The 22,053-nt window shown below is 40.3% G+C and overlaps 3 protein-coding genes across 6 annotated transcripts; all 3 read left to right on the top strand.

Annotated features, from left to right (window-relative positions):
* Positions 1-55: 55 nt before the first annotated feature.
* LOC134638489 (mothers against decapentaplegic homolog 2) lies at positions 56-11,223 on the top strand. 2 transcript variants are annotated; one of them, XM_063489162.1, is made up of 11 exons: positions 56-204; positions 2,154-2,568; positions 3,772-3,861; positions 4,072-4,265; positions 4,385-4,519; positions 4,628-4,690; positions 6,186-6,239; positions 6,746-6,958; positions 7,098-7,235; positions 7,658-7,802; positions 8,916-11,223. In XM_063489162.1, the coding sequence occupies exons 2-11, from the start codon at positions 2,333-2,335 to the stop codon at positions 9,037-9,039; spliced, it is 1,392 nt and encodes a 463-aa protein (XP_063345232.1). In that variant the 5' UTR covers positions 56-204; positions 2,154-2,332; the 3' UTR covers positions 9,040-11,223. The 2 variants fall into 2 exon arrangements, with proteins under 2 accessions (XP_063345232.1, XP_063345231.1); XM_063489161.1 differs by having other exon boundaries at positions 4,628-4,702.
* A 1,013-nt stretch (positions 11,224-12,236) lies between these two features.
* Positions 12,237-16,543, top strand: si:ch211-12e13.1 (uncharacterized). Of its 3 annotated transcripts, XR_010095340.1 has the most exons (7): positions 12,237-12,398; positions 12,661-12,762; positions 12,870-13,699; positions 13,789-13,952; positions 15,157-15,399; positions 15,494-15,691; positions 15,792-16,543. XR_010095340.1 is itself a non-coding variant. In XM_063490477.1 (5 exons), exons 1-5 carry the CDS (start codon positions 13,464-13,466, stop codon positions 15,980-15,982), a joined length of 1,032 nt encoding a protein of 343 aa, XP_063346547.1. In that variant the 5' UTR covers positions 12,936-13,463; the 3' UTR covers positions 15,983-16,543. The 3 variants fall into 3 exon arrangements, 2 of the variants coding, with proteins under 2 accessions (XP_063346547.1, XP_063346548.1); XM_063490477.1 differs by lacking the exons at positions 12,237-12,398; positions 12,661-12,762 and having other exon boundaries at positions 12,936-13,699; XM_063490478.1 differs by lacking the exons at positions 12,237-12,398; positions 12,661-12,762; positions 12,870-13,699 and having other exon boundaries at positions 13,710-13,952.
* Positions 16,544-18,271: 1,728 nt separating this feature from the next.
* si:ch211-12e13.12 (uncharacterized) lies at positions 18,272-21,750 on the top strand. The gene is made up of 2 exons (XM_063490288.1): positions 18,272-18,524; positions 20,750-21,750. Exon 2 carries the CDS (start codon positions 20,873-20,875, stop codon positions 21,434-21,436), a length of 564 nt encoding a protein of 187 aa, XP_063346358.1. The 5' UTR covers positions 18,272-18,524; positions 20,750-20,872; the 3' UTR covers positions 21,437-21,750.
* The last annotated feature ends 303 nt before the right edge of the window (positions 21,751-22,053 follow it).

Below are 22,053 nucleotides of genomic sequence, written 5' to 3'. Positions count from 1 at the left end.
GCCCGTAGCCAACAGGTTTGTTGTGTTGTTCCGGTCTAGCTAAACCTAGCTAACTAGCTTGTGTAGCATTGGTGGCAAGTTGAGAAGAGCCTTGTCAAAATTAGCTGCAGTACAGCAGCGTTCATGTATTTTTATGTCACCAAGGCGTTTAGAGAGGCGCACATCTCTTCCTCGGAAACTGGAAGCTGGAATTTTCAGACTGGGGTAATTATTGGAACGTTTAGAGCGGCTTTCTTGACTTTGAAGCATGTTGTTTTGTGTGGGAGATGTAGCTCCGTTAGCCAGCGGGAGACAGAGCTCAGTTTGGAAGAGTTCGTCCAAGATGCTAGCTCATTTTACTGTGTTTGAGTAAAAGACACAGAGAACGGGTAGCTTTATTCAACTGATAGACTACATTGTGTGTACCCTTATGGTGACATTTTGTGAGATTGGATAAATTGTGTCTTATCTGTATTTGACTGCCTGATGGTAGGTAGAAAAGTAGCGCGACTTGACTGTTGCGCATAGGAGGCTGTTTCGTGGATCACAACAAAAGGATTTTTGATAACAAGCTGCCAGCTAGCTTGCTTAAGCTAACGTTAGCTGGCTTATCTAGATTATGAATTCTCCGTAAACTACCTATGATTTATTGAATTTCATTATCTGTAGCTTTTATTTGCATTTCGCTCTTTGCTTGATTTATTACAGAAATTCGCAAGCTAGCTCTGATAAACTGATTTGGTGGTGACTTGATCCAGGCAGGGCCCCTATCAGGCAGCTAGCAGCCGGCCTTCCAAAGCCAGTTAGTGTTAGCACTAACTGGCTGTCACAAAATGCTCTCACATTGATTTGATATGATTCACAGCGCTCTTTAACAGTTTGTCGTGCTAGTTTCTGGGCACGGAAGAGACACACCCGGTCTGCTAACTTCATTGTTTTGCAAGCTAAATAGTTGAGGTGGCAGGCAGTGTTTGTGACTAGCTAACATCAGGTGGGCATTTCTTTACTTCACACAAGAATCAGTGCTGCTGACAAAACAGTCCTGCTTATTTATTTTTGCAGTAACGGTGTCTAGTACAATAGTGTGCAAAAGGCTTGAGCCCGCCCTCATTTTTTAACATTTTGCTTTTGTTTTTTAAGTGGTTTTGAACAGTAGTTCTCCGAGCTTTCTGAAGGTGTTTCAAAGGTTTTCTTTGGATATTGGCTCCCTTTTCACTCATTTTTAGCCTAGACCCTGTCCCTTTGTTTGTTAAACCATTCTCACTGACCTATGACTCATTCATACATATTTGTATCTTAAGTGATGCCTAAAGTGTATCTTTAGGCAGCCTCATAACACAACTTGTTCCCATTCCTTTAGTTAAATATTTGAGAAATGCAAAAGATGACTTGCCAGCATAAACTAGTATTAAGTAGAAATAGCTGTGGTATGCCACATTACACAAGAACTGGACTGGAAATCAGTGGCAACAGGTTTTATGGAGTGGTGAATTCAAATTTGATTTTTTTTTTTTTGTTTATATCAATAAATACAGATATGGTATATTAGTGAGCATCTACAGCAATCTGTAAAACATGGTGGAGGCTCTGTCATGGCTTGGGGCTACATTTCCAGTGGCAGTGTTTGGTATCTTGTCAAACCGGTGAAATGACAGGCATTAAAAAGTACCATCAAGAGCAAATCTGACTGGTTGCTGCTTAATTTTACAATACAACAGTGATCCCAAACACACTGCCAGTGCAGTAAAACCATTTCTGGTTAGAAAAACACACAGTGGAGCAAAGTCAGTCATGGACTGGCCTTCACAGATCCTTGACTTCAGCATTATTGAACAAGCATAGGATCATCTTGAGAGAGAACAGAACAAAAGGCAGGCAAAATCCAAAGAATACCATCAAATGTCCATTGGGAATCCTAGAGAATTATTCCCGAAGAATACTTAAAGACCCTAAAAGTTTTTGCCTTATAAACTGTATTTCATTTCTGTTTATGTTTGCACATGTTTTAGTTAATCACTACAATTATTTCCCATTTTCCTAGAAAAAATATAAAGACATGAAGGGTAGCTCATGTCACTGTATATGCCTGCCTGTTATTTTTATAAGCTTAAATGCTCTTGTTTTTCTGTAGTTTTATTTGTAATGATGTACTTTGTGTATGCCTCTCTCCCAAGGTGTCCGTCTCTTCTGAGTATACACTGCTAGCAGTGGAGTTCATCCTGTGACTCAGTGGTCAGTAGAGGGGCTCCTGAGAGCAAGGGCCCAAAACTGTAGCTTCCAGTCCCCTCTTGTCTGTGTGTGAGAGAAAACTTGTATTAAGTCCTGTGGAGACTCCTGGCTTGTCCAGCTTAAGATGTCCTCCATATTGCCATTCACCCCACCTGTGGTGAAGAGGCTTTTGGGCTGGAAGAAATCGACTAGCAGCCCGGGAGGAGCGGGCGGCGCAGAGCAGAATGGACAAGAGGAGAAATGGTGCGAGAAGGCCGTGAAGAGCTTAGTGAAGAAGCTGAAGAAGACAGGTCAGCTAGATGAGCTCGAGAAGGCCATCACCACACAGAACTGTAACACAAAGTGTGTTACCATCCCCAGGTACAATAATACTGCTGATTGTTGGTGATTCTGCTTTTTCATGTTTCTGTGACTAAAAGCTTATATTATATTTGCTGTTAGACAGTTTGTATTAGTCCCATGGGAGAGAAACTTTGAAAGCTCAATTGATGTGGATCTTTGTCAGCCAGCCTTGATGACCCAGACTTGCATTCAGTGGGAACACTGTGTCAACAGACATCTTTCAATGATGTTCCACCAAATACCACATCAAATGTTTGGATGTCTATAGATAACTGTTTTTTTTATCTCCTGAGAGTTGTTCTAGGACATTTATGTTTTAGTGATAGAGTGACTGTCTCAGTGTGAATGAAATGATATCTACGTCAGCCAAAAGTAATGTCATTCAAGCAGCTGTACTTATACTGGTTTGTTTTATAGCGTTTAGTGACTTTGATAGGTGTCACTTTGACATTAGGTTGCAATCATGCAGTTTCCTGCAGTAGAAATTGCTAATAACACATCTTGATGTTATGAGCTAAAAGTTTCTGGGGTAAGTGGACTAAAATGGATTTCCAGCTTTGTCTTGAGCCAGACAACTCCAACTTTAAATGTCAGTTTAGAGATCCCACTACAATCACAAAGTCTAATGCATGTTGTTGTGTATTTTTAGCTTATAATGTGTAGCATCTGTTATTGTCCTGTTATTCAGAAGCAACTACTCTCCATTTGTGTTAATTTCACATTTTTCTGTCCATTTTCTTGTCAGTGTTTTGAGAATGGAAAGGTTTTTTCTTCTTTTTCTTTTTTGCCAAGGTTGCCACCTCCACCCCTTCTCTTGTGCCATTGTGTGTCTTCAGTGTTTGTTTGAATGTCTCCAGATAAGTTCTGACATAAACAATCGTAGTGAAAGAGTTATTTTCAGTGTTTGATACAATGCCACAATGTGAAGAATGCCCTTTGTCTCACTCATTGTGCGTGCTAGCAAATTCCATGTTTGGGTTTTGCTTTTTTTGCTTTTTTCTTTTTTTCTCTCCCTTGATTCGGTTGAAAAAGGCTTCTCTTATTTGAAGTTCCCATCTTTCGTTTTCATAGCTGAAATTTGATGTCTTTCTTTTGCCATGAGACTCCAATAAAAGAGGCCTTTTAGTGTTTACATACCCATACTGATATTTCTGAATGAGTCATGTCCCATGTTTATCATTTGTTTTTTGTTTTTGTTTTTGTTGTTTTCTCTGTGTGCAGCAATTGCTCTGAAATATGGGGACTGAGTACACCAAATACGATAGAACAGTGGGATACATCAGGCCTTTACAACTACCCTGACCAAACCAGGTGACTATCTCAACTATTGTGTATACAACTTTGATGTGGGAGAATTGTCATCATAGTGTTGGAGGTGACGGTTGCTGAGAACATCCTTGTTTCTCGTCAATCCATCTCCATTACCTCTCCTACCTGGCCATATTATGTATCACTCCTCCCCCTCTACCTCCCCTGTGTTCTGCCCCTCTCACCACTGTCTCCTGTCTGCTGTTCAATCAGATCCTTGGACGGCCGTCTGCAGGTCTCCCACAGGAAGGGCCTTCCCCATGTTATCTACTGCCGTTTGTGGCGATGGCCAGACCTTCACAGCCACCACGAGCTGCGTGCCATTGAGGCCTGTGAGTATGCCTTTCACCTCAAGAAGGACGAAGTCTGCATCAACCCTTACCACTACCAGAGGGTGGAGACCCCAGGTGAGCCAAATCATGCCGTTTGAATGTGAGAAGTTGTAATGAATGGTGAGCGGCAACATTTTAAAGCCATTTTTCTAAATATGTAAATCTCTTCTGGTAATTTTTCCCCAACACTTTAGTGCTGCCTCCTGTTCTCGTGCCAAGACACTCAGAAATCCTGCCAGAGCTGCCACCTCTAGATGACTACACTCATTCCATACCTGAGAACACAAATTTTCCAACAGGAATCGAACCTCCAAACAACTATATACCAGGTGAGTTTGCTTCTTGTATTTACATCATGTCGGGAAAGAAAATGTGATTTGAGAGAAGACATGCTTTCAAGATTTGTTCAAGATCACTTTTTTTGTGTGTTTCAACAGAAACACCTCCACCAGGCTACATCAGTGAGGATGGGGAGGCCAGTGATCAGCAGATGAATCAAAGTATGGATACAGGTACCCTAGACTAGTGGTCCTCCTTCTTTTCCTGTCTGTCTCACATCACTAGTCAGATGAGTCGCAATAGCTGCAGGTTATACCTGGATGCAGGTTGGAAGGTTGGTGCTTCGATCCCCGCCTGCTCCAGTTTGCATGTCAGAGTCTCCTTGGATAAGGTACTGAACTCCGATGCGTTCATTGGAGTGTGAATGTTAGATTGAAAAAGCTTGCTTCTATGTATGGGTAAATGAATGAGGTACGTTGTATAGTGTGCTTTGAATGTTCAGGTAGAGTGGAAAGGTTCTATATAAGGACCAGTCACCAGTTCAGTTACCATATATAACTTGTTTGAGTGATTTAAGTTGATAACTGAAGGTACTGAGTTTTGATTGATGATTATTATAATATTTTCTTAAGATCGTTTTTGGGCATTTTTGCCTCTATTGGATGGTAGAGCAGTGAAGATGGACAAGAAAGTAGGGAGAGAGAGAGAAGAAGAAGACATGCAGTAAAAGGCGATAGGTCAGACTCTACCTGTGCTGCTGCACTACCATGTGTCACGTAGTCGCCTGATCTACCTGGTGATTATTTGTCATCATCGATGAGTACCAATGAAATCTGTCCATCAAAGCCCATCCTAGATCAAGTATGCTCATAGTAACACATAGTTTTAGATTGTTGCCTCAAGAGATTACAGTCTTATTCATTTACTGGTTCAAAGGTGAGTTTTTGACTGTACCAAGCGCTGGCCTTATCAGGCCACTAAAGTAAGAGCTTGGTGTCATTCAGACATGGGTATGTATATACAACACAGGAAGGCATGAATAAGAACAGTTTTAAAGCTGCTGTTATTGTCAGACACACTGTAGCACCCTGCATCAATCTGTCGGTGCTTATTCTTTATTGAAAGCGTCTTGATTCAGTCCTCCACCTTGATTCTACCTGTTGCGCTTCCCCCTCTGTTTTACCTCAGAGAGTTAAATGTGTCGTATCCCTCAATTTCTTAAAGAGGGTGGCAGGGACAAAATCCAGATTGAATCTTTTTAGATTTTTTTTTCCACAGAAACGTGAGCAAACATGAGAAAAGCATTTAAAGTTCGTATCACAGAAGTTAAATGTTTCATTTTGTAAGATTCTATAGCAGCAGTCAGTGTCTTGTTCTGGAAATGGATGTAAGAATAAAGTAGCTTGGTGTGCTGTTAATGATAACCTCAACTGCAGCAGCGAGTTACTTACTGTTTTATAACTAATCCATTTCACCCTTAGTGCAGTGAAAGAAGCTGTAGCTCAAACTTTATCTTCTCATCTAGAAGATGTACAGATCGAGTGTTATGGCAACAGTAGACAGCATCTCTTCTGTTCACTGTAAAGCAAACAGATGAGTTTTATGGTATCCTTTTGGCTTTTCTTTTCAAGACAGCCACCAGGTTCATTATAAGATATAATCCACCTTTTTGCATTTTAATGCATCCACACCCATGACTTCTTGTTTTCTGGTTAGGTTCTCCAGCAGAGCTTTCCCCCAGCACTCTGTCTCCTGTCAATCACAGCATGGGTAAGTGTTGTTTTTAACTCTACTCAAACAAACTGTGTAACTGAATATGTGAAATCTGACAGAGTGGAAGGGAACCATGTGAAAAAAATTAAATTAAATTTGTTATTTAAAAAAACACAAGTGTTTAGCTTATAAAGATACATTTTTATTCAGTTATTTGGTGTTTTTTGGCATCTCTCTATGTACAACTGTGTAATGAAGATTAAAAAAAAACAGCATGATGAATTAACAAGTCTGTGTTTGCATACATGAGTGAAGCGAACAAGTGCCGCAGACTTGGCAAAACCTACACATAAGGCGGGGATTTTGCTGGTAATCACAATAATGGTAATAAATTAGTGAGGTGGTGGTTTTGGATGGGTCTTGTGGTTGCCTGTCAGTAGGAAAGCAGACGCATCTGTGCACACACAGAGAAAACTTTTCAGTGCTGGTCTTTGCTCTTCTTTCAGTGCAGAAATGCTCTGTGATTCTTTCGTAACTGATGTCTAGTTTTGCCTCTCCTGCAGACCTGCAGCCAGTGACTTACTCGGAGCCGGCCTTCTGGTGCTCTATAGCGTACTATGAGCTGAACCAGCGCGTCGGGGAGACGTTTCACGCTTCTCAGCCCTCACTGACAGTGGATGGATTCACAGATCCATCAAACTCTGAACGCTTCTGCCTCGGCCTGCTGTCTAATGTTAACAGGAATGCCACTGTAGAGATGACCCGAAGGCACATAGGTATGGCACAGCTCAGTATGTGTTAGGAGTGTATAACTGTGTGTAGGAAACCTGTTGCACTTTCAGCCTTCAAAATTACTTTCTTTACATTCACACGAGTCAGTATGTCTGAATAACTGGGTTCTATCTGTGTTTACAGGAAGAGGAGTTAGACTCTACTATATTGGGGGGGAAGTATTTGCTGAGTGCCTGAGTGATAGCGCCATCTTTGTCCAGAGTCCAAACTGCAACCAGCGGTATGGTTGGCATCCAGCAACAGTGTGTAAAATTCCTCCAGGTGAGATGCTTAAGAAGAAATACGATGATAAAAGTTTCTCTCTCTCTCTCTTAAAATTGTGTAGCATCCTGCTTTAAGGTGAAAATGGAAATTACACTCCCAGTGTCTCCGCTTCCATAGCAACCTTTCATATCACCTCTGAAAGTCCACTTCTCTGCCATGTACTCAGAATGCTAATTCACAGTATATCAGAATAAAAAGTCTTTAAAGGAGTTCTGTGGGAAAAGAGGAATTAAAAACTTGCTAAATTAATCAAATCACTAACTGTTGAAGGCCAGCAGAATCATCACATAAAGTCTGTGTAATTAATAATTATCCACAGCAAAAACAATAACAGACCACTTCCAACCAAAGTCTCATTGTGATTCATCTTTTACCACCAGCGAAAACCGACGGCCCTGTTTTTCTCTTTGTCCTTTCAGGTTGTAACCTAAAAATCTTTAACAACCAGGAATTTGCAGCTCTGCTGGCTCAGTCAGTCAACCAGGGCTTTGAGGCCGTCTACCAACTCACCAGGATGTGCACTATCCGCATGAGCTTTGTCAAAGGCTGGGGAGCTGAGTACAGGTGAGCACTGCTCCAGAAACTGTGGAAATCATGGGATGTAGTCATACTTAATATGTGGAAATTTGATTTGAAACGTTAACAGTTAATCTTAGTGGAGCCTTGTACGCCGAACTTTAGTTGCACCCTATGGTCCTTTGTGGGCCTTATTACTGCAGAGTCATGGAGTAAAAGTAAAGTTTTTCTTCCTCGCTATCAGTTTTGTTCCTAGTGAATTTAATGACTTGACTAATTGACTAATTTATTAGTCAAGCTTGAGGGGACAAATAACAAAGACTTATCCAAACAGAGCGTTCATAGAACAGCCAACAATGAGCCCAAGTTAAAGAGTCCAATCTGAGTTTATTCACAGAGCACTTTAGAAAACAGCATAGTTGCCCAAAGTGCTTTCTAATTCAAGAGCAATAAAATATAAAACCACATAGTAAACAAAAAGTAATAATGGTAAGCTCCATAAAATAAGGGTTAAGTTCTTTGTGTACAAAAATTGTGTGTTAAAGAATCATTTCAAACTCATTAATATCCTTTATACTGCAAAGAGCTACACAATTCAGCAGCACTTAAACTACCGAGGGATTTTATTCATTGCTTTACAGCTTGCTTTGACACACACTGGATGCAAGAAATGATTCTTCTATAACAAAATTACTGCAGGACTGAGCTGGTTCACGGAGCAGGAGGGCAGCTTTTTAACAGCTTAGAGCCAATTACATACAGGATGTGGACCGGCCGCTAACAGGCATTGTACGACTAATTAGTGATGAAAAGTTTAACCAATTATTTCTGTTGCTGATTAACAAAGGCGGCAAATGTTTTTTTTGTTTGTTTGTTTTGATGCATACAGTTTGAGCCATTATTAGTGACATCAACTAATAATGACCTGAACTATTTCCATCACATGGGATGCAAATGGTTCAGGTTATTCCAGGGATGTGTGATCAGATTTTCAAGTAGTTTTCAAGAATTTCAAGTAGAGAGCTGCAAACCGCAACATCCTCTTCCTGGTTGTAGAAATGGGTGCTTCACTTAACAAAGCTCGTCATAAAGCATCATAAGTCACATGTCGTGAAACATAAAAAGGCTACGTCAGCTCATGAAATTATCTTTATTTTCCAGGCGGCAGACTGTCACAAGCACTCCTTGCTGGATCGAGCTGCATTTGAATGGGCCCTTGCAGTGGCTGGACAAAGTTCTGACCCAGATGGGTTCCCCATCCGCACGCTGCTCCAGTATGTCCTAAAATAGCCCCTCCCCCTCAAAAAAGCCCATTATAAAGCTCATTAAATTCTAAACATGTGAGTCCTTTCATTTAAAAAAAGGAAATCCCACAGATTGATTTTTCTGTGACATACTTCATAGTATTTGTGGCCCAGTTCCACATCCCTCTTTTAACTTCACATACACACACAGATACAGACTTTTGAGTAAAACAACAACAAAAAAAATTGGCACTTTGTTACCCCTCTATGTCATGCACCTTGTTAAAACTGTTTTCCCAAAACCTTAATATTAGATCTATTTGTGGTACAAATAAAATGTATATTGGTTTTTAGTCTGGGAGGTAGAGGAGATACCAAAAATATCTGTGAATAGTTTCTCAGTGTTTGAAGATTGCTTGTATAAGTAACATGATTTTTTTTTTTTTTTTAATGCCTACCCCAAACATTGTTAACATAAGTTTACTTTTCTCTGGGAAACTCTGCCCCATCTCTTGCCAGGGGGAGGTGACTTAGTGAAGAAATGATGGCCTTGGTGGCCGTTCCCCTCAAGGAAACGCCACGGTGTTTTTGTTTTGTTTTTGTTAAAAGTGATTTGATTGTCTTTGCCAGAACACCCCTTCCTCACACACACGCACACACATACACCTCAGTTTTTGTTTGTTTTTTTTAAATTTTATTTTAGTTTTATTTTAAGTCTTGATGGGTGTCGTTATAAGACATTCCTCGTATTGGAGAAAAGAGTGTTGGTTGAATAAATATTTCAAAAACGAAGTGCTAACTCAGTCTGACAAGAGTTTATGATTTTTGTCATTATATGGCACTCTTATGTGTCCTTGGCTTAGTCTATTTACATCCCCCACTTGAACAGCCTGGTATGGAAGCTGAAGAGGTGGTGGGCCAGGCTTTGCAGGGTGCACTGGGCAGGGACCAGAGAATATCAGCTGTTAATCAAAAAGCTTCTTGTTTTTTTGACAGACACTGGGAGTCCTGGGACTCTCCAAGGTGAAGTAGTCACTGGGAGAATTTGAAGGTTTCAATGAATGAATTCATTCTGTTTTTAGCCTATATCCCCATTGTTTTGCTACTTTTGTATTCTCATGTATTTTTATATATAAATATACTTAAAATTTCTGTCGTTCACTTTTTATTAAAATAATATTATAAAGACCACAGTTGTTTCCAAAGTGACATGGAGGGCATGGATCATTCCTTCATATATTTTTTTTTTCTCTCCCTCAAAACTTTCTAAGCAGCTCTTTGTCTTGGTTTAAGGAAAAAAAACATCACTGCCACACATGATGTGCAGCCTGTATCTACCCTTTTTTCTCTTCTGAAAAAATCTGGTGCATTTAAAGTACACTAAAACAGCAACAGATTTGCCTGAAATCAACTTTTCTGTAATGGTTTGAATGATTCCAGTGGCATGTAAAACTTTGTAATGGCCATTTGTTCATTCAGCTCGGCCATTCAGTTCATTCAATTTTATTTCATTTTTTTCCCTCCCCCTTTCATTTTTGGAAAAAACACACATGACCTCTTGTAGCCTTCTGGTGCTTACGGCAGGCAGGTTAAGATGAACCAGATATAATTGGCTTTCAAAATGTTACAGGAACGTCGGAAGGAGAGTGTTTATTTTCTCCCGTGAGAGGAGCGAATGTGCCTGCACACTGGGACATTCTGTGTTAGTGTTTGTATCGTACTTGTTCGTCTATAAAATACAGTATGTACAACAAGACTTTATGGCTTCAACTCATTTTGTGGCTGTTGCGAGTTTAACATGTCCCCGCCCCCAAAATATGTTTACCATATGGCAGTAGTGATTGTACTTTAAGTGCACCTAGTGAAGTTTGGATTTGGGGAACTGAACCAAGTGTTAGGGTCCAGTGTTACATTGTTTTGACTTTGGCCTACAACATATGAATGTGAAAAAAAAATTGCATTACAAAAACTGACGTGGACCAGACATGCATATACATATATACATAACAGTAGTACAGTATGTGTGTATTTAACAGTAATCTTTTTGCAAAGCAGTCAGTACAGTAGATGTGGCAGTTGTTTTACCAGTAGAGGGCGGTATTGATAGAGCAGTTCTTTTTCTCTTTTGTTTTTTCCTTTTTTTTTTTCTCTGACCATAAGCTTCTCAGGCGTGCGCATATTATGCAGACTTCATAAAACACTAATAAAGATTTTTATTCTCATGATTCAGCCTCTTGTGTTTCTTAAATCGAGGAGTTGAGAGAATTTGTACAACACTGATTTTTATCTCCAAGGTCCTGCTATTTGAATCGTCAAATTCAAGTAGAGATTACTAAAGGCAGCTGATGACATTTTCATCAAAGGCAGCTTGTGGAAAGTGGTACATTTCCGTAAGTAACACTCAAATACAAATTGGAGCTGTGGAACATGTAGAGCTAAGTTTGCATGTTCAGGTTATACATGGGGGGCGGGTTAATAAATTCCACCATTAAATATGTCTTTTTTTGAACACATTACATGCCTTACGAAGTTATCCACCATGCCAGCCGTAACATGTACATCAATAATGACACCATAATAACATCATGAGATATTACAGGAGGAAACATCCTGCATAAAGTGGTGTTTTGAGGCTATGTTGCACATAATGCTCGTCAAACAAGGCCGTGGGAAGTAGGGATACTGCAGCAGCCCGTACCTGCCAACTGCCACGGTTTTTTGTTTGTTTTTTCAGGGGTGGTGGCACTACGGCATCCTCAATATCAAGACGTTTCCCACGGCTCTGTCAAACAACAATTACTAAACTTTTAGCTCTTGGCTATACATTTGCATCTTGTTTTGATCAAGTTTTATGTGAGTGAGAGGCAGATTGTGAAAAGCTAAATGCAATTCACTTTTTGTACTTGAAAAGCCAGATTTCAGAAAGAGGCCTTGTTCTCTGCTGCCTGTATATTGAGGGAGTTTGGCTTTATGGTTTTCTGTCAGACAAGCTTCTAAAAATAAATTTAACAGAAATAGTCTTCTCCTGACCCTAACCAAACTGTGAGTAAACGCTACAAAAATATAAAAGAAAAATTTCTGACAGATGCCCAAGAGGCAAATATCTACCAGTAGTTGTGGGGCACGTCAGAAGTTGTTGCTTGAAGACAGGTGGAGCCCTTCCGTAGCAGTTCTTACGGGAGGGTTCTGGATTGGACGCGCCCCGCCCACTCCCTAAACCCGACGACCAATCAAAGCAGAGCGGCCTCCGGATGTAAATAGTGCCAGCTACAGCTAACATATAGCTAGCTAGCTACTTGTCGAGACAAGATGGCATTTACCTTATACTCTCTTATACAAGCAGCTATTCTGTGCATCAATGCTGTCGCTGTACTACACGAAGAAAGATTTCTAAGTAAAAGTAAGTGTCTGTAATTCAGATATTAGGCTCTCAAGAGGTCATGTATAGAATTGGCCCAGCATTTAAGCAGGCTAATGCTAAAGGGCTAGTCAAATAGAACAATTTAAATGGCAAAAGTTTGTGATTTCGCTTTATTTAAAGTTGCTACACCACCTTCTATCCATTTGACAGGAAGACTTTATATTGTTCGTCTATGTTTACATTTTGTACTTTTAATTCCCACTCTACTTAATACAAATCCGTTCGTTTTAACCATCTTCAGTTGGCTGGGGAGTGGATCAAAGTGTCGGGGGATTTGGTGATGAACCAGGCATCAAAGTCCAGCTAATGAACCTTATCCGCTCCGTCAGAACAGTCATGAGAGGTGGGTGTCCACTTCATCACACACTCAGTATTTTTTCAGTCAGAGTGACTTAGATCATTTTAACTTCTCTTGGCTCAGACCATGTCATGTGTTATTTTCCCCTGCAGTGCCACTGATCGCAGTGAATTCAGTCTGCATTGTGCTGCTGCTTCTATTTGGGTGAAGAAGTTTAAAAGCGGGGACGGGACAGACGAGTCAGGACATCTCCGTCACCTCAGGAACCACTGAAGAAGACACAATGTCCCCTTCAGCCTGGATATGAATGTTCTCTTTGTATATTTATATACATGAGTTGTTGGATGGTTTTGTGTTTTTTGTTAAGCTCTCTTTGCAGCCAATAAGAGTGACATCTCCCCTTCGTTTTGGAAAAAAAATAAATAAATAACGAATTGCTGAATAGTTTGAACTTTTCAGACAGTAAGCAAAAATAAATATTTTACACTGTACTAGTAAATTGGTGAGAGGAGCCGACTCTAAAACAGCTGTAATGTATACTCTGAAAAATATGTAAAATAATTGTGGAATAAGTGATTGTGCATCGACAGTAAAGATTTTTTAAAAGCGTCACCGAGTGCGCGTTTCATTGCTGATGAGCCGAAAGCGCACTGTTTGTCCCAGGGCGCTTGCCGTACTGTTGCATGCACTTGGAGCTAACCTTGCTAAGCGGTATCTGTGAGCCTACATGGATATTTTAATAGATAATGGGGAATGTGCAGAGTTACATTGTGGCCTCACTGTCTGTATGTTCCGTGTATTTAGTTTACGTTCACGTTTACTGCGCTCACAAGCTGCTGAAAACAACCGAACTGCATAGCGACAAACTTCCGAGTAATGCGTATGTTTACATGAAATACCTGAGCAGAAGAGTGACCCGGAGAACAGGCTGCTTATACGGTACAGAGAAACAAGAAGCTGTTTATACAGTGGTCACCTGCAGGTGAGTGCGGCCTAACGTTTTACGCATGCATTTGAACTGTAAAATAGCTGGGAGCAGGTCCTCTTTGAGTTGGTGTATGTGTCTCTAAGGGTGGAGGATACTCTGTTGCGGAGGTTCTGCAGTGCTGCAGGTTATGGTTGGGATTATCCAGACAGTGAATACAGAGACATCCCGCTGTGCTTCCCGGAGTTTCTCTGCGGCAGACCTCTCCTTATGTTGTTAACTCATGAAAACTTCAGGCTCAGCCCAGCAGGTAAGACATAGATAACATAAGACACACATTTTCAGGGCTTCTTCAGGGAATGATAAAGTATTACGATTCTATGACACGGCGTCTTTAACCAGACTGATTCTTTTGCTGATATCTCAACTCAGTGGAAACTTGATGGGTACATTTTATTCCCAAAATTGCTTTGATTTCAATATTTGATTGTTGTACAAAATACTACATCAAAACTCTGTGGCTACATTTAAAAGTAGTGATCCCAAGTGGGCCATACTGTGGGCTCATCACCCACAAGAGAAGTTGTAATGGTCGTGTGCAATGTCTGATCCCTGGTTGCTGAGGCTGGCTATTGGGGCATATAACATCACCTCTCTGGTGGGGAAGGATGCTGAGCTTAGGTGAGAGGTTGGGAGATCTTTCCTAGATATAGTCAGTCTCACCTCACCGCAGTCTGCTGGACAGGGGCTGGAGTTTGTACCAATCCGGAGTTGCCCTCGGTGAGAGGCAGCAGGCAGAGGTGGGTATTCAACCCCGATTCACTGCCCGGTTGAACTACAATTCAGAGTACCCAGCCTTCTTGGGGTGCTGGAGAGTGTCCCTACAGTGATGACTAATGAATTGCTCCAGGGAGCTGCTGAAGATCATTGTCAAGATGGGGCCAGGTGATCAGTGCAGAAGGTGGCACACGATCTGGACTTGGTGCCTTCCTGGTCTTTTGTCCCTTGAAGAGTTGACTCTTTCTTCAGGTGGTAGAAAATGTATGAACGGATGGATTTCAAACAAATAGCGAAGGCACCAGTAATGCAGGCTCAAATGAGTTTCACTAGAAGACAAACCAGCTAATGCAAGAACCCCACAAGTGCCATTTTAATTTGCTGAAGACATACTCACCTTGGAAAACCACAAAAAGTATCTATTTATTCATTTATTTCACTTTGCTCACAAAAGCAGTCAGTCACAACTAAAAAAAAATTCAAATTTACTGGAAAACACAAGGACAGGAATGAAAACTAACCATTTTTTAAAAAGCTTGACTTAGTGCACTGACTACATTGTTTACCAAAAAAGGTGTTTTTCCCAGTAAAAAAACTTAAATATTTAAATGTTTTTAGTCCATCATTTGAAATTATATATTTACTTTTTTAAGTGATTTCAATCTTCATCATTTTATGTGTACTGCAGGTTTTAAAAGAAAATTATCCAACTTTGAGTGTTTTAAATATTTTTTTAGGTCTTGTCCATGTGCGTCAGAGTTTAAAAACCTTTCAGCCAATCGATGAGCTGAAGAAGGGTCCATTCACCCTGCGGGTGCAAGTCCTGGGGTACCAGCCGACTGATCTGGGGGTGGAGGTGGACATCTGTCTGTCTGCTACTTCCCGCTCCAGATGCGTAGTGTGGGAGAGCGTCCTGACACTGCTTTCTGAAAACAAGCTTCACAAAGCCATCAGATGTTCACCTAAGAATGAAAATGAGAGTGAGTAGTGTCACGGTGGTTTCCCTTCAGAATATTTGTGTTTTTAAAGCGACGGTACACTTGATCACCATGACTTTGATCTTTGTTCTGGCAGGTGAGAAAGATGAGCCAGCACCAGACACTCTGAAGCAGGTGGAGCTCAAAGTTCCCTGGACTCCCGACCTGAAGTGTACATGGAGTTTTCCATGTAAGCTCCTCTATCTGCTGGCCAGGCTCTTTAGATTCACACCTCACAGAGCACCAAGTCTCTGGATGTTCTCTGTCTGCTTGGCTGAAATCGAAAAGCACAAAGGTAATGCGATTTATCAGACGATAACAGTATTAATTATCACTATGAAGGATGGCTCTGTCCTGTTCTAGGGTGTCAGCTAGCTGCTCTGTTTTGCCAACAGGGGTTAAAGTGATCACAGCTCCTGTCACCGTCACTGCCCAGTTTAAGGAGCCTCTGCTGGTTCCAGGAAAGGTGACAGTCAGTTTTTGGGAGGCACCCGAAAAAAGGGAACAGTCCCAAAGCCTCTGCTTTCAGATGCAGCAACACAGAGGGGGCAAAGCTCACCTGGTGGGACTGATTTCTAGGTGTTGATGATTAACAAAGAATGTTGTTATTTGTTGTTCAGATTTTCACTGTTAGCAGTTTGACTGTTAGTAGATTGTCAGGTTACAGTCAACTGAATTCTGTTTTCTTACCCCTCCCAATTCAAGTGCATAATCTCAGCTACGGTGGCTGTTATAGAACAAAAAGTTTTAGTCACCTAAGAGAGATCAAAACCATTACATTTAGCCAGCTGCTGCTGGCTGGCGTGTTTCTACTACTGTTTGTGTAAAACAAATATATTTTTGTACACAGTATTTTTGAATATGTTGAATAATGTCAAACCTTTCTGAACTTTTCTGTCATAAGCGCTGCTGTTTTTTGCTCTTGTTAGCTGCTTTGAAGTAGATTCAGACACTTGGCGAATTAACTCTCATATGATGTGAGAATATAATCAAGCTGTTTATCAGAGGGAATGCGTGGTTTCAAGGATACTTGATCCTATCGTTAGCTGGTATTGCGTTAGCTCATAACCAGCTGTTTTCGTTTAGTCGGCTCATTGTCGGCTGTTCAGAGGAGAGTTGTGTGTCTAATAAATGAAGAATAAATGAGCACGCTTGTGGATGTTTTCATTCTGTTCTGACTAAATATTACTTATATACTATATTACCATTCAGTGCTTACCAGTAAGCAGATAAGGTGTTTCCAGGTATTTCCTTGTGAGTAATAATATCATTAATTGTATCTCTGATCAGTTAAAGTGTCCCATTAAACCATGGCAGCATGCACAATGTCAGGACCCTGAGGCTAAAGCAGCTAAATGGAATTCAGGCATCATTTGATTTATTATTTATGCATGTGCTTTTCCCTTTGTGACAAGTCAAAATGTCTCAAAAAGCTAAAGAGCAGCTGCTCTCTCAAACAATAAGAGTAAGAACAGAGAGTAGAAAGCACTGGTTTTCTAACTTAGAGCTGAGGTGCACAGTTCCCGTGCACAACCGCCTCTGACCTAAAAAACTGCTGGAAAATAAGAAATCACTTGTGAAAGATCAGACGCAGTTTCAACATTAAGTGTCCTCTGCATCAGTGCACCTGGTGCTTTAACACATGACTCTGGTGCATTCCTCAGGGTTTGCTGTAAATATTCTTGCATTCCTTGTTTGAGCTTTATTTAGTTTACACCAAATTGTTGTCAAACATAATCTTAAAGACTGTTTTTCCTTCAGCATAAGAAATACATTTTCTGACACATGGCATGTCCTTTGAGCCTTCTCTTTCGCTGAAAAAAATAAAGTAATCCCCAGTTTAGTCATTATTGTAAGGTCACAGTCTTAATTTTAAAGATTTTTTGAAAGGGGTGTGTTGTTTGCTTGTTTGTTTGTTTGTTTGTTTGTTTTACTTCACAATATTTGTTGAATAGCTGAAAAGTTTAAATTCAAGGATTTGTCACAATGTTTAACACTGAGACTTAGAGCCTGTATTATATATTAGAAAACGTTCAGTGCATGGGATTGAAAAAAGTGGCGTTTTAAAAGGACAAAATCAGGACATGTGTCTGTTGTAGTTCTGCGTAAACAAGAATTCAGGAAGGGACTGAAGGTATAATCTGACTTCACTGCCAGGTCCAGTAAAAGTTAGCGCCCTGCTGGTTTTATGTTATCGCACTGAAGTGACAGAGGATAGAATATAGGTTGGATAGTTAACACATATGAATGAGAAAACAATATTTATGCAGTCACTGATCAAAAGGACTAGTTTGACTTCATCCAAATTATTATCACTATTATCATTTTGGTAAATAAAACTAAAATATAACAAATGTTTTTAGAGCTATTAAGGGATTGGGGTAGATTAGACAATATAAGAAGTAAGTTATTGAGTTGCACATTTTTAGCTCGTTTCTCTGTTTTACAATCAGGGCAAAAAAAATCAGTTTGCAGTCAGGAAATAGATTTGAGAGCAAAATTACAGACGGGACTAAAGAAAATGATTTTTTTAATCCTTTTGTAAATGTTTCACTTTAGATTCACATTTTGATTTTAATTAAAAACTAGCTGAAAAGAGCCTGTATTCACTGTATAAGCAGTGTCTATTTTAATATTGTTATTATTAAGTGTCTGTGCATAAGCACGTTAGCATATTCTCCAAAATGTCAAATACTGTGCAATAAATTAACCTTTCTTCATTTCCTTGTTTTGGGTGGTGTTTGCCTTTTTGCTATTTCTAATTTAATGAAAACTCAAAATTCAACTCTGGGTGGTTAACATGTGAAGCAGAATCAATATAAAGGTCAATCCATTAGAAAATCACAAAGTTTAAAATAAGAGACGCACACACAGGTTCCCCTGTGCGTCGAGTCTGTGCCTGCCTCTGTGCAGCTACAGCTGTGAGCAATTGTAGTGGATACGATGAGGGGAGGGCGTGTGTGAAGGATCTCTTGTTTGTAGACCACAAGGAATACTCTGCAAGCAGGAGACATCAGTTTTGCCAGCGGCACAGCAGAGCAGGAGGAAGCCCGCTTGATCATCCCATCTATGCCATGTGATTTTCCTTACATCGACCCGGGAAAGAGTTCAGGCTTAAAAAGCTTAAGGTAAAGGCATGTTTTTATTAAATTGATGTGTATTTTTACAGAAATGTGGATGTTCATTGTTGCATCAGTTGTGTGTTTGATGTGTAAAGGACAGTTTTAAGTAATGTTAGCATTCAGATAGCCATCATTATACATTAAGTGTACTCTATACTGCCCAACATTTTTAAAAAGTCAACTCTGTGATATTAAATTATTTTCTATTTTCTCCTGGCTGTGCCACATAGTTCCTCCTCCCAGAGATAAAGCTTCTGCCAGGCTGCTCATACTCACTGCTGAGACAAAAGGCGTCGCCAGCCATGTGAAGCTAAAGCGATAAACCAATGAACGTGTTTAAAACATTATGTATTTTTCATCTGTTCTTGTTCTTGCTCAGTCACCTCTACAAACTGGAGCATTCCCACTCCAACATGTACACTGCAGATATTATTCATTTATAGAGTCCCAATTCTGTCTTGCAGGAGTCAGTCAAGTGTAAGAGGGTCAGTTTGTAAAGCTCCTGTGCAGAGTGCAGTGCATTTAGCACACAGAGCTATAAATCGCTCCTCTAGAAAAGTCTTTCAATACAGTTTCCAGTGTGCATATTTATTGCATATTCCAATTTGCATTTGTGTGCGCTTGTCCTTTCTTTAAAACGGGACTAAAGCTTGAAGATTTGCCCACTGACATGAATCTGTCAGCATTCCACACCCATAAGTAGGATGGCAGATTTCCAGGATGTTCTGATGAGCGGTGCCTTCATCACTTCATCTGACATGTTTCTGTGTGGCAGAAGGGGAGGAGGAGGGTGTGTTTAAAAGAGATCAAACACTCACTTTCCTTGGTTTGTTAAAGCACTTTTGAGGCCTTCATCTGTCTCCACCTTCACAGAGCCGATCCTTCGGGAATTCAGGTTATTTTTTGCTTCCTTTAAAAGTAACGGCTTCTTTTATTTATTCAGAGAGGCCAGTGCATAAAACAAGTCCACTATTTATTGCCCCAGTTACACTGTTAGCGAAACACTGTACTATAATGTAACTGCATGATGTAGTCAGTTTGTAATTGTGCATTAATAATTCAAAAATTAAATAAAGAAGGGGTGCAAGTAGGGGTAAATTTTGTTGATTTTAAATCATGTAGCAGCACCTTTATTCACACCTTAGTAATAACTAGATATGTGACACCAGCCATGGTTTCTTGACTATTTTTTTCAAGGTCAACTTTGACCGTGGGCACTAACAGTGAAGGTCAAGGTCAAATGTTTAGCCAGTCTAGATAGACAACATTTAAAATGATATCTTTAAAACTGTGGTCACTGGACCGCTAACGAACAGACAGACAAACAAATGGAAACGATTACATACTCCTTCCCTTCAAGAGAAAAAAACTGTTTCCTGTCAGAGGGTTTAATTATACTATCAAGCATTTTAATATACATCATGCTTATTTTGCACCATCGCAGTGTCCATGCTGGTCATGATGCCAGTTTGTTTGTTTGAGGAGTTTGGATCATTTCTGTGGGAAGCAGCTCAAGTCAGGTGATGGGCTCCACATCACCGTTTCCTGTGATGGATCTTCACAGACCCTCAAACGTCAGAGGGCCAGTAATTTTGTTGTGTCATGTTCTTGACACTTTCTTGACATTGGCATCAATTAATTTCTTTGGTGGAAATTCATCAGATTGATACAGTTGTATTACAGCTAAAAGATAAAATACCCGTCCAGGTGAACAAAGACTTTTTTTTGTTTTGTTTTTTTACAGATTTCATAAGTCTTAAAAGACTAGAAAAGAATGAACACAATATACATAAAAATAATGGTACAATTCAGGGCACAAACCCCAGTTTTCTGGGTCAAAGGTATTTGGCCTCCTAAAGTGAACTGTATTGCTTTTTTCCCGTTATATACAATGCAGACTCATAAAATAAATAAGCTTCCCTCCAAAAGCAGGGATGTCATAATTTAATCATTTAGACCATTTTGTTTACTATGTAGTAATAATCTTAAAATGATTATATTAGTATTTATTGTTTGCTAAATGTTCTCATATTGTTAAAGAAAAAGGAAGGCCTATTTACTGGTTTATTCTATATTGTTTTGGGCTCACAAAATAAACCAGCCCCAGGTGTCTGTTGTTGTGAGCTGGTGTTACATAAATAATATTGAACTGAGTCTTGCAGTCGTCCTCAGTGAACAGACTACAGTTTCTAAGGTCAGAGACTAACCTGCAGTTTTTTGTTTCGTCTCAGTGTGAAAGGCAGATTTACTTGAAGAAGCAAGGAAAAGGAAACACTGCCAGCATCCCCATTTCTTCCCCAACAGGGAGCAGCAGTGTGCAGGTCTACCATGACTATGAGAAGGTGGCCTTTAAGATGCATTCTGGAAATGGTCATGCTGCAGAAAACAGTTTTCATCCCAGGAGAGACCAGCTCTCCAGCCAAGCTAGTGCCAACGTTCCAGACATCAACTCCATCAGCCACGAAGAAAAGCGCAGCACGAAAGACGAGATTGGCCACAGGAGCTTCATAAGGATGATGGAGTCAAGCTGCCAGGGCTACTCGGGGCCAGAAGACAACTCAACAGACCCACATGAGACCCTGACAGAGACTTCAACTCTGACTTTTGTGGATGGACGCAGTACGGAGGAGTCGACAGAGAGCCGCAGTCTCCACGGAGTGGGGATGGTTTATCTCAAGGAGTTTGTGCTCATAGATGATGATGAAGATGGGGACATGTCGCTAAGAGAGAAAACAGTGACAGACGTGTCCTTGATGGATGGAAAAGCTGCAGACCTGGTGTGCAGCAGGCTTTTGTCCACCTCCAGCGGTTCAGTGTCAGAGTGCAAGGAGGAGTCATCTGCTCCTGACGCGCCTCCTCCTGAGGAGCCTGAAGCTGCACATGAAAAGAAAAGCTGCTGTTTGTGCACACTTTTATGACCCTTCAGGATCTCACAGATTTGAAAACCAGCACAGCTTTGTGTCCATCATATGAACTGTGATGCTGTCTGTGATAGAAACCTGAGCAGTCACTCGTGGTATGGGAAGCAGAAGAAGATTACATTCCTGACATGCTTTTTTAGCAACCAGCAAAACATGTTCATGTTCAAACATCAACCACTAATGTGTTTCAGTCAAACTGCTTTTTCATTATAAATATGAAATGTATGAAACAGTATGGTGCATTTGATAAAAGTTACAGTAAGAACGATTTGATACATGCATGTTTCTGCAATAAATGGCCGATTCTTGAAATATCAGGTGCTAACAAGAAATAAAAGAAATTTCAGTATTAAAATGTCCCGCCTACTTATATTACTAATGTCCCAGTTTCATTTTGTCCATTTGAGATAACTCCACCTTTAATAATTGTAACAGCAGTGCACAAAGATCACAATGACTGATCATGCAGAGAGAGTCTTAGGTTTAGGTTGCCCTGGATCCTGTGTTGTTTTTACAAATAGATCCTCTTTTTAACTGCATTGTTCCCTTGCCATAAAATATGTTGGCACAATGGTTCAGTGCTCATCAACAGCTGGCGTAGGCAAAAATAACTG

This window comes from Pelmatolapia mariae, linkage group LG12 (genome assembly GCF_036321145.2).
Source record: "Pelmatolapia mariae isolate MD_Pm_ZW linkage group LG12, Pm_UMD_F_2, whole genome shotgun sequence".
Taxonomy (NCBI): domain Eukaryota; kingdom Metazoa; phylum Chordata; class Actinopteri; order Cichliformes; family Cichlidae; genus Pelmatolapia; species Pelmatolapia mariae.
Note: the sequence above shows the minus strand (reverse complement) of the source record. Positions and strands in the feature narration are given on the sequence as shown.